The sequence below is a fragment of the Mytilus californianus genome, unplaced genomic scaffold, assembly GCF_021869535.1.
Source record: "Mytilus californianus isolate M0D057914Y unplaced genomic scaffold, xbMytCali1.0.p SCAF_6, whole genome shotgun sequence".
Taxonomy (NCBI): domain Eukaryota; kingdom Metazoa; phylum Mollusca; class Bivalvia; order Mytilida; family Mytilidae; genus Mytilus; species Mytilus californianus.
The window spans coordinates 107,023,389-107,036,296 of record NW_026262712.1 but is presented as its reverse complement, the minus strand read 5'-3'; the positions used below and the strand labels follow the sequence as shown (position 1 = coordinate 107,036,296).

General features: G+C 31.8%; 1 protein-coding gene across 2 annotated transcripts in view; it reads right to left on the bottom strand.

Moving 5' to 3' along the window:
* Positions 1-1,155: 1,155 nt before the first annotated feature.
* LOC127704260 (uncharacterized) overlaps positions 1,156-12,908 on the bottom strand; it is a 34,229-nt gene continuing 22,476 nt past the window's right edge. Inside the window, exons 1-2 of one of the 2 annotated variants that reach the window (XM_052208230.1) lie at positions 5,444-5,568; positions 1,156-3,727 (exon numbers count right to left, since the gene is read on the bottom strand). In XM_052208230.1, coding sequence (XP_052064190.1) covers positions 1,715-3,718 — 2,004 coding nt within the window. In that variant the 5' untranslated portion in view covers positions 3,719-3,727; positions 5,444-5,568 and the 3' untranslated portion in view covers positions 1,156-1,714. Of the gene's footprint in view, positions 3,728-5,443; positions 5,569-12,908 lie in introns of those variants that run through there. The other variant, XM_052208229.1, reaches the window with a different exon arrangement.

Below are 12,908 nucleotides of genomic sequence, written 5' to 3'. Positions count from 1 at the left end.
CATTAATTAATGTTACGAATGTCCGGACAATTCTATTGTATTGCTTCTTAATATTATGGTGTTTTAAGCTAAGATATATTGATATATGTTATATATGTAATATAAATGTATTTTTAAAGTGTGTTTTACAGTCTCTCATAACTCTTATTAGAGTGTCTATTTTATAAATTGATCCGTTAGTATTATATTGTGTTTTATATCAAATGTTTTAAAGAGGAGAGACTCTAATAAAGTATTTGCTTGCTTGTGTTTGTTTGTTGTATTTCGTTTTACCGTCATCTACATAAGATAGGTACGGAAACGTTATAGAGACTAAAGAAATGGCATTGTACTGTTTTTCATTCGGTATTTAAACATTATAAATCCTCAATTATTTGACTTTTATTATAGAACTTTAAAATAAAAAAAAATATTGAGGATTTATAATGTTGAAATTCTGTCATTCATAAACTTCTGTAGATAATCACAATCTTATCAAATTGTAACAAAAGATACTTATGGAACTAAAAATAAATCACCTGTGATATAAAAACAAGACAGGTGTTTATCAATGGATGACTGGATGCGGTGACGGATGCAGTTTCAATTCTGAACATAGTTTTATAATGATGCAAACTGTTTTAGCGAACAGCTAGATTAATGTTTTGGTGAATATTTTACAATTGTCAATTTTGCAAACACTTTATGCATATTTATGACGATGCATGTTGATGTTAAATAGATATATACCTTACATTGAACAAGACCGACACGATATGTCTGATTATTAGCACTGACAGGCCTTTCAACTATTTTGATTCGAGCGCAACTGGTGAGTCTTATGCAGACGGAACCTGCGTCTGGCGGAACAAATTATAATAGATATAGGAAGATGTGGTATGAGTGCCAATGAGACAACTCTCCATCCAAGTAACAATTTATAAAAGTAAACCATTATAGGTCAAGGTACGGCCTTCAACACGGAGCATTGGCTCACACCTGCTATCTTTGGTGATTTTTAGCAAGGCCACATTCTGTGGGATGTGTCACCCTAACCGAACAATTAATCCTGCTTTTAAATAAAAGATAAACATTTACAAAATATAGTTATTCTGTTTTTTCTTCGTTGAATTTTCCAAGCCATCAAGACCGACAATTAAAATAGAATACACTATATCCAGAGCATTTTCTGAAAATTTATTTCCTTGACTATCACTGTCTATATTTCGAGGATATTTGATTCTCACTTTTTAAAAATATCACACAGCCAAAATCGGAAAGTAGTTTAAAGGTAACGGTGTTTGAATATAACAAGGTCTATAAATAACAAGCTGAAAATAGTTTTCAACAATTTACAAGAATATCCTTAATATCAAAAAAATTATTCATTGTCTACCCGTTGTTGTTGATAACAGTTTTGTTACAATATTGCAGTTTTTACATGTTTTTGAATATATCTGGATGAACTAATATGAACATACATATTCATTTTCTATGATGTTGATGCTTTGTTCAGTGTCAAATGAAAATTATTAAAATGTAATACCAATTTTAGTTTGAGTATGCGACGCGAACATCCCTATAGCTCTATTATATTGACATTCTTTAGAATCGTTTTCCTTTATATGTTTAAACATATGTTCCTCCATTGAAGTCTTTCAAGATGTCCATCCAGGATAATTAATTTTCTGTCAAGCCATCCATCACGGATAATATCTGGCGCATTTTTAGAATATTAAAGGCAATAACAATAAAGTTCTCGAACTCTATCGCGCACCTGGCCTATTCTTAGACAAGCTGATTGGTTTCCATACTTATTAATACGATTGATATCACCTAGAATTTTGATATTGGTTTTATCGTTGTATTGCACTGTTGCTTCATATAAAGCATTACCTGGGTTTGTCCAAAAAGTTATGCGAAATCGAGTTTGTTCGGAAATATTCCAAAGGTAACTGCGAACAGAAAAGGATCGCTCTTTCTGCGTATCACGCACCATGTCGGAAAAAACTGATCTCGCACTGCGAATAGATTGCGTTACTACTTTGGCACATTTTGTTTTAACTGCTTCTAAAATATCATTAATTTTATCTACAACAGCGTTAACAGAATCTACTACACGTTCATCGTTTACGGAAACATTTTTTGTCGTATAACAAGGACAGTAATGTTCCGAAATATCAGCATCTAAGCAACTTCTAGACGACGGAATTTCACGGAACAAGCTTATTCCTCGAGGTAACTTTTGGACATTCAATAAACTATCTTTCTTCTGAAAATCTCCATGCAGTATATCTTTAAGAGTTTCATAAACGTCAAAAGCAGTGGTCATTCTCTCTGTATTTAGTTTCAAATTCTTGTGAATATGATTAAATCTTGATTTAATGTGATCTGGTAAAACAATCGTAAAAAGAGGTAGTAAATTAGAAATGCGACCGACTTCTGTGTTTTGAATTTCACTATATCGAGGTCCATGATCGCTCATAAATATCATGATGGCATTTTCAAGTTTCTTTGATTCTTTCATCCATTTGAAAAATTCTAGGTAATCATTATCAGCCAAGCCTACCATGTTCAGAAAGTCATGACCGATTTCATTGGTCCAAGCAAATGCAAATTTTCTCTTCAATTCATAGTTATCTAAAAAGCGCTTAAAATATTGCAATATCAACTGATACTTATAAACATTACCAAAACACAAAGGAGACGTTTTACCGAGGGGAATATTATGATGTTGTAAAAACTTAAGTGTATATTCTACAGCCAAACTGTTAGATTTAACTTTATCAATTGCCTGAAACAGAGGCTGAATGTAATGATGAGATGGTTGTTTTCTAAAGATGTCGACAAAAGTGGCAACCTGTACCCAGTCCTCTGCGTACATATCTATACAACCTTGCTTGGAATAATTGTTAAACATATACTGTATGTTGTTTATACCCACTTTATGTTCCTCACCATATGCTTTTAATCCAGTAAACAATGGCAATAAATTTGGATACGAACCATCACCGACGCGCGTATACCCTTTAAACATATATGCACTCAAATTATTTCGTAGAAAGTTTAGTGTTTTGGGAATTTTTCGTTCTGCTATAAGTCTTGATAGAGAATCAATACCAATGATATATACACTTAAATTCGATTTAGTTTCTTCTGCCAGTTTACGATTTTTAAAAACATTTTTACTGTCAACATTTATATGCAAGTTATTATATAGTAGTTTTCTATTCGAATCGTAACATTCTGCATGAACAAAGTCACCATCTAAATAGGAAGGTTGAACATAATCCATTTTAGACGAGAATTCAATTTTTGACTCCGAAACACGTTGTATATATCGATATTCACATTTTATATCAGAATAACCAGAAACACTTACGGCAGTTTTGTTCATTGTAATATATCCTTTGGAATCAACATACAACAAATCTAACCAACCTTCGCATGGCAAGACCTGTTGATCCCAGAAAAACTGGTCCACTGAATGGTCGTATATATCATACACTGGAAGCGTGCATGGTTTATTAACATTCGGATTTCGAAAAACATGAAAGACAGGAAGATTGTATCGGTAATTTAGGTAAACAAACGCAGACATGAAAACGATCAAATATATTAACTTAATGAATGTTCTTCGTGTTCTTGCTATTTTTATATAAAAATACCGCAAAACTTTCTTCACAGAATAAACTCCATATATAAACGACACTTGTTTATTATGTCCTTGTCTTGTCATTCTAAATTCCTGTAAAAGATAATAATACATGGATGATCATATTCCAGGGAGATTATAAGTATACAGATGATTACATTTACTCACATATTATATTTACTGAACCCAGTGAAGACAAATTGATTCGTACTAACAGTCGAAGTAGCTATACAGACACATCGGCAACAAGGAGCAGATATATCTTATCCTATTAAATTCCTCAAAATCCTTCGACCACCTTACTCACTATTCTTATATACTAAAATACATAAACCATAATGACACAAGAGGAAAGGTCATAAATTGGCTGAAAAACTTCTTCTGGAAGACAGACAGCAGTGGGCATTTTTTTAGAAACTTCACATGTACAGTTTGGAGTCCAGCAAGGAAGCATCTTGGGTCCGATTATTCTTATTTCATAAATGATCTACTAGGGTATTTGTCGTCATCAAATGTAAGACTGTTTGCAGACGCCTGAGTTTAAATGTACCACCAAATAAGAAAGCAAGGAGATGCCAATATTCCTAACACGACCTAAAGTATTGAAACAGTCGGATGCAGACTGGAAGATGGAATTCCAACCACAAAATGTCAACTACTCAGAGTAACAATATAGCAAAACATAGGGAAGGCAAACTACAACATCCTCATCCAGTTTCTTGAAGAGATTGAATATGCGAAATATAAAGGCCACAATACACAGATCACAAGTTGGAAGAAACATATTGATGACATCGCAAAAAATAAAAACTCCACAAGAGCTTTTATTTGAAAACGGTCCTGTATATATCAGGAGATGTGGTTGCCAGAGACCAAATGCATAGAAGCTATCAACCAAAGGTCGCCGTACGAACTTCAACGATGAACAAAACCAATCCTGCACAGTAAGCTATAAAAGGCCCAAACAAAATGTGAAACAACGGCTTGATTAATGTACAAAACAACAAACGAAGAACAAATATGATATACAGTAACAAACGACAACGTCTGAATTGCAGGCTCCTGTCTTTGGACAGGCACATACAGAATGTGGCGGGGTTAAACCGGGTTACTAGTCAAACTGGAATCTTATATATGCTGTCAGATGTTCGTTAGATGATAATTTAGTACTCAAGTATCGTCTGGGATCCGTCATCTAAAGAAGACAATGTAAAGAAACTGGAAGCTAAACAAAGCCGATGTACCGCTACGTCTTAAATGACCATAGAACTCGTGGCGTTTCATCAATTGTACAAGCACTAGATTGAAAACGGATACGGACTTGTACTTGGTGACCATTTTCTCTTGATGTCGCTGGTTGTAAATTTGTAGTTGAAATATTAGTAGCAATAGGTGCGTGTATAACTCTTATAAAAATACTACTTTACCACGTGGTCCAATTCTCACTTAATTTCTATATCATTTGCGCTTTACATTATATATGTGTGCAAAAATCTCTATATGATGTGGTCTTGTCTTTGTATCATTATAACAGCTATCAACTGCATGAATAATTTAAAGTATTTGATTACACAAGAAACACATTTTGTCCCGAATATAGAAAAATATATTAGACAAGCTTTAAGATTTATAAAAGTTTAATATATTTTGATAAATAATTGGATTTCTTAATCGACATAAGAGTTAAATTTACGAAAAACTTAAATATGAAACACGCCTTGGAATATATTTTCAACTACTTAAAAGATAGATAGTAAACTTAAAATGGTTCGATAGAAGTTATTACATTGTATCCTAGTAAGTACTCACCTGTATATATGGAAAATATAGCAAACCAATCTATCTTCATGATTTACCTGTAAAGTGACGCACACTTACCTTCGTAATTTCATTGAGTGTAGTTATTTCAAGGAGTTATGGCAAAAAATAAATACAATTTCACAAAAGTTTCATATTGATAAGCATTTCAAAAAATTAAATCATAACCAATAGATGTTTATGAGCTACATTTTGTAATACAGGTAAAGGTAATTTTTAATGAAGAAACAAAGAAGGAAGAAACTAATAAATCATCTGTTAAAAATACAATTTAATCTGTAAATTAAATTTAAACTGTTCCCTTCTATCAAACATAAAGTCTAAAAAGAAAACACAACCATTCAAATTTAAACTTGTATGTAGTTGCGTGTACACGGTTGTCATTCGGTATATCGAGAAAAACAATCATGAAAGAGTAAGTACTGGTGGTCAAGTATTGCGATAGGATCGTGAAAAGATCTGGTATAGGATCGTGAAAGAAATCTTATCGAAAAAAAAATACATACAAGGTTAATAGATAGTCCAATTTATTAAATTATAAGGACAAATTTTGAAAAAAATGAAATTGTCTGTCAAAATGGTTCATCGTTATGATCAGTATCTGAGAAAATCAGATTTTAAAATATCACCGTTTTTACAAAACTACAAAAGGCAGATTGCTAATCAACATTTCAATGACATAAAAAATGTAAACAAACATGATTTTTTTCATCATATGAATAACTAAATAACTATTCGCTTAACAATTTCGTTCTATATTAATGTTTCAAATGGCTCTTAAAATTATTTTGTAGTAACTTAATCAGAAAGTGGTGCAAAATTCCAATATTCATATAAATTTGATATTTATGATCGCGAAAGATCGGTACCACCTTTTTGTGATCGTGAAAGGGATCGTGAAAGATCTGGTTTCGCTTATTTGTCATTGCTAAAATTATTAAAATCGTTCAAATTGTTTTGTAATTAAATACAAATTTATCATCGTAATTGGTACAGCAAAAGACTGAAATCCCATAACAATTACTGTCGGTAATTGGTACAGCAAAAAACTGAAATTCCATAAAAATTACTGTCGGTTTTTCCGTCTCATGTTTATGTCGTATTATAGGCCAAGGTTGTCTCATATTATATCAATCGTTTTTATGAGCAGTATTTATATCTATAAGAAGAAGATTCTTGTCTATTTTTTTTTTAAAAAGAAGTATGGATTTTGGTAAAAACTCATTCTTTTTTTAAAACTCACAAATTTTGAGAAATGTCTTTTTGAGCTAGTATTTCAATGGAAAATGGTAACTGATTCCGGGGATTTCTTACTTCTTCTTCAAGGACTTTAACGAGATTAAAGAAGGTGCATTATGCTATTCTAAAATGACAAGCGGTGTCCAATTTGCGATAAAAACTATACTTTCATAAATAAAAAAAAAATAAAAAAGTTGATTACATCTTAAGGTGTTATGAATTTTAACGAAAATTGAAACCTAGGTAGTATAAGCCATTCCGAATTGATTCCGGTTTTAAACAAGAGTGCACACGCTAGAATGTCTCGCCTGTTTTACTTATCATTGAATTTATGTTGAAAGTCTGTTACATGAAGGTTTTACTACATGTATCACATAAGCTTAACATTGTCAATGTTCTATGATAATGAGGTCATGGTCAGATGAACCAGGCCAGACAGACAAGTCTGTGTTTCTTTTTATATATATATATATCTTTATTCTGTCAAACCTTTGCAATTACAATGGTATACAGACACTACATGACATCAATAATACAGACATAAATACATGAATACACAGAGCAAAATATGTACACTATTTACAATTATACTGATAGTATTTAGCCAGGAGGGCACACATGGCAATTTATAAATCTAATGAAAGTACACAGCTTTCTCAATTTAGATTTTATATTTAAATTCATAATTTTCTTAAACATAATTATATTTGGACGATTTACATATTTTTTATCAATACATTCGTTTCTTTTTACTGACATCTCTGTGCACATCATAATATAATGATACTCATCTCCAAGATCTTTAGAGTTACATAATTTACAATTTCTTCTATCTCTCTGAATATTTGTCCATCTCCCTATCTCAATGGGTAATTTATGGTTGATGGTTCTAAATTTGCATAAAGTATAAATATCACGAAATTCTAAAATATCAAAATAGTTCTCAAACCCAAAAGTATCCTTAAAAATTCGATAATTTAATGTCTTCGAACATGCTTGCATATTTGAAAACCATGTTTGTTGAAACTGATCTTGGAGTGATGTTCTGAATGTATTCTTTAACCAAATGTCACTAATACATGTTTGAGATAACCACACAAAAGATAATCCCGTTTCATTAAAAATGGATTCAACATGGTTTAACCAACTAAACTTTACATCGTTTTCATTTGACAGCTTAAACAGTAGTTTATAAATGGTCGCTGATAATTTAGTCGGTTTACCACATACTAATTTCACCCAAAATGATACCATACGGACTTTAATATCTAAGTTTATGGGATATCGTCCAAGTTCACCATATATAACACAATTTGGGGTAGAAGACTTTAGGTGCAGAAGAAGCTTACAGAATTTTAATTGAACTCTCTCCAGAATGTCGTTATTCCCAAACCCCCAAATTCCACAACCGTACAATAAGACCGGTTTCACTAATTTGTCAAATAAATCTAATTGACAACTAATAGATAACCCATGTTTTCTCCCCTTTTTGATCACCTCATACATTGCCTTTGTAGCTTTTTCTGCTAAGTGTTTTCTACAGTGTTTAAATGTGCCATTTCGTGAAAAATAGATCCCAAGATAGTTGAATTCTTGAACGATATCTATAACAGAGTTATCATATGTAAAACTCAGATTTTTGGGTTGCCTTCCATTACTAAAAATTACAATTTTTGTCTTTTCTACATTAACTTTCATTTTCCAGACATCCCAATATGAGTGGAATTTATCTAGCAATAATTGAAGATTTTTGGCCGATTCCGCCATTAGCACAGTATCATCTGCATAGAGGATTGCAAACAGTTTAACATAAATATCTAATTTTTCTTCGAGTGCATCTTCAATAGTGTTCAAACCAACCAAGTTCTCGTTGATAAAAAAGTTTTCCAAATCATTTAAGAAAAGTGAGAACAGAAAAGGAGATAAGTTTTCCCCTTGACGTAGGCCAATATTGCATGAAAAATAATCTGATATATTGCCATTATAAGATAAACATGACTTAATATTTTCATACATCTTATGAATTATGTTATACATATGACCATTTATCTTATTCAATAACATCTTATACCATAAAGCGTCTCTTCTGACTGTGTCAAACGCTTTTTCAAAATCCACAAATGCACAAAACATTTTTTTCTTTTTTAATTTCAAAATTTCAAAGAAAGAGTGCAGTATAAATATACAATCGACTGTTGAATATCCACTTCTAAATCCAAACTGATTTTCATTTATTAATAAAAATTCATCGGAAAAATTTGATAATCTATGACATAAAATCGAAGTGAATAATTTCCCAACACAACTGACAATTGTGATAGGTCTATACTTTTTTGGATCAAATTTGTTTCCCTTATTCTTATAAAATGGTTTGATCGTGCCAATTACCCAAGATTCTGGTACAATACCAGTTCTAAAAACTAAGTTAAACAATTCAACATATACATCAATTAAAAAATCACTAGAAGATTTAATATATTCATTTATAATCATATCGTCGCCACAGGCTTTGTTACTTTTTAGTTTCTTAATACAATTCATAATCTCGTCCTTTGTTATTGGACCATTAAGTGTACCATTTAAATCATTTAAAGCATCTTGGTCTACATTTGGTAACTCAATAGGATCGGGGGTGCCTGAATTTAGATCTCTGAAAAAATTTAGTAAATTATCAAAATTTATGTCCGGTTGTTTCGTGTGTTCCCGCTTATTTAAAATATTCCAATACTCTTTTGAATTTTGAGATCTGAGGTTTTTTAATTTTTTAGTCATATCACGTTTATGAGTTTTTATGGCTTGGTCCATAACTTTTTTATATTTTCTCTCAGCATCTTTAACTTCGTTATATAATAAAAGCGAAGGTGAAAATTTGAGCCTGCGCTTAAGCTTTCTAAAGTTTTGCCTCGCAAATTTGCAGTCATAATTAAACCATGGCTTGTCTCCCTTCTTTTTAGGGGCTCGCTTTTTTGGTTTATCAGTTCGTGTTCCAAACGTTGTCTTAGCAGACTCTAAAACAACTAATCCAATCTCATTTACAAATGCGTTGACATTTTTATCATCAACTTTTTCTAAATTCACATTTTTCAAATTACGTAACAACCTGTCTAATCTATCAACATTTATATTAGCTCTAAATTCAGGTACCATTTTATGATCCCATTTATTAATCTTTTGTCTTGACTGATCATTAGGACTGTTCTGTTCATTACAAACTGTGATTAATGAGTTGCTTTCTAAGCGTAAATACAATGGACAATGAACATCTGAATACAAGTGTGAAAATTCTAGTACATCAAAATCAATAAGTTTTTCTAAAACGTTAACATTACTCAAACAATAGTCTACAACACTAGCATTTCTGCAGGTAAATTTCCCAGTCTTATCATTTCCCAGTCTACCATTCATAATGAATAAGTTGTTACATTTACATAAGTCAAGCAGATTATTACCGTAACGTGTTTTCCCTTTATCCATACTAATACGATCCCTGGGTATATTATACAATTCTAAGTTACATACATCATTTATAGGTACACCTTCCAAATCAATACTAATATCTTTTTCATCAATAAATACATAATCTTTCTCATTTGAGGTACGTGCGTTAAAATCACCAATAATAAAAATATGTTCAAATGTTGTAGAAAATTCCAAGTATTCATTTTCAATTTCATTGAATGCATCAGGGGAAGAATATGATATATATTCTGGTGGGATATAGACCACTCCGAAAAGTATATCCTCGTTATTTAAAAATTTAGAAATTTTACACCATAGAACAAATTTACTATTTGTTTCAATCACTTCTATAGAGTTATTCAGATTTTCTCTATACCCGATTACAATGCCACCTGATTTAACTCTTGATATTTTACGTCTATTTTTGAATTTTAATGTGTAACCAGATAAATGAATATCATCCATATCGTCAGTTTTTGATTCAACAAAGCAAACAACATCATGTTTTCGGATCAAACTTTCAAATTCTGGATATTGTAGTCTATGTTTTAGGCCACAACAATTAACATATAAAAGATCTATAGCTTTTTTGTCTGTAATACTATTTTCTCGCTGTGTTGAAGACCCATTGGTGGCCTGGAGCTGTTTCCTGCTCTTTGGTCAGGTTGTTGTCTCTTTGACGCATTCACCATTTCAATTCTCTATTTTATGTACACCTTACAATCTTTCCATACACCAAATATAGTTGACATGTTGCTTATACAATATCTGATAAACTGACAAAATTACGAAAACGTATCACTGACCAATGAACCATGAAAATGAGGTCAAGGTCAGACAATACCTGCCAGACACACATGTACAACGTACAATTATTCCATACAATAAATATAGCTGACCAATTGCTATTAGTATTTGAAAAACAGACCAGAACACAAAAACCGAACATACAGGAATGCAGCATCCAGGTCTTCTACCTTCTGAAATATAAAGCTTTATAGGTGTCAGACCACCAATTCAAAATCCCTATCTATTCAACCAAATTTTGCAATTTTCATAGCTTTCTTAACATTTTACCTTAAGTTTAACTTCATAGAAACCAGGTATATCCTATATGAATTGTACATGTATCAACTTTCTACAGGCCAATTTTCAACCTACCTTTAAAGTCTTATAAGAAAAAACTGACCTTCGGAACACAAGTACTACTAAACATAACCCCTGGTATTCTGAAAATCCTAAATTAGTAAACAATGGAGCGCATTAAGGATGTTCGCTCCTCTTGTTTTTGAAATTTTACCAGATTTTCGGAATCCTCTGGTTTTATCCATGTTTTGCCATTAAATAATTTTGTCCACTTACCCCTACTTTTCTTTTCATAATTTTATTACATATAGTTTAAAAAGCCATATTTGAAAATCTTATAAAATCCTTGTTATTTTTTCGTAGTTTTTGAAACAAAAAAGCGACCAATGTTAAAAGTATGAAAACTCTAGAGAGAATAATTTCCCGCCAAATTTTCAATGGTTTATATCTCGAAAACAAGCACACGGACCCATAATTTTTCTTTGCTATTTTAGTTCCTTTATTTATATACTATCATTTTAGAACAGTCTTTTAAAAAGCTTGTTATTTTGAAACAGAGGAGCGAACATCCTTAATCCTCATTTTTAATGCAAACTCATAGACAAGTAAATTTCGGCTCAAAATGATCTAAATATATTTTTCTTTCACCAAAAGTTTCATTTCTGCAAATGTGATGGTTAGTTTAAGTAAACAATGACATCAAAAGCACTATTTTGTGTCAGAGTAGGGCTACTTTTACATACGTTCAAAATTGGAGGGAGTGAATTGGTGGTCTGACACCTATACAAATAGTTTACGCCGCCGCCACCGCCGGATAGTAATACCCATGTCTCGCATTCTGCGACTTTTGTTGCAGGCGAGACAAAAATTATTCATTGGCTGCCATAATTGGAATGACCGCCAAAAAGCATGAACAATTTCAATGAAAAAAATCTACGTGTACATAGAACATATCCCGAAATGATTCTTGGTTTACATTTGTTGTATTTCAATGTTTCAATGTCACGCAAAGTCTAAATAGCGGTTATGGAAACAATGAATGATACCAGTCCTGTTGAAAAGTTTTTTATCCCCTGAGCTGATATTTTTACATTCGAGCTGAAAAAGTGTTGACAATTCCGCGATCATTATATCCGGACATATGGGTTTCTCTTAGAGTTAGACATTGTTAGCTGTTCAAACTAGGGAATTGATTAAATTGCGTACTTGTAGTGTTTTGTTAATGTAAATTTTGTGCCGATGGGTTTTATTTTTTGGTGGGATGGATCTGTTAATGAAAAGTTAAAGAAGAAAGCAAGAGGCAATAAAAACCACAATTCAAAGAAAGGGAAAAAATGAAAGACAACACAATTACAATGAGACACAAAACATGCCAAAACACTCCGACCAGAAAACCAACGTTTGAGCAAAACAAACACCACTAATAACTTTAAAAGGGAATTAATACTACACTCGAGGTACGTACGTTTTAACCACATATGAACTACGGCTATGTATTTCCAAGAAATACACATAGACCACCTCTCGCTTACGCATTCGTAAATGCATTTAGCAATATAGATACAAAGATACTTATCTTTCGACGATGACCTTATTGTTTTGATCGCATGCCTGAAGTGAAAATAGGGTAAATATGTGTTTATACATATAAATAAAAGTGTTTTTTTCTGAA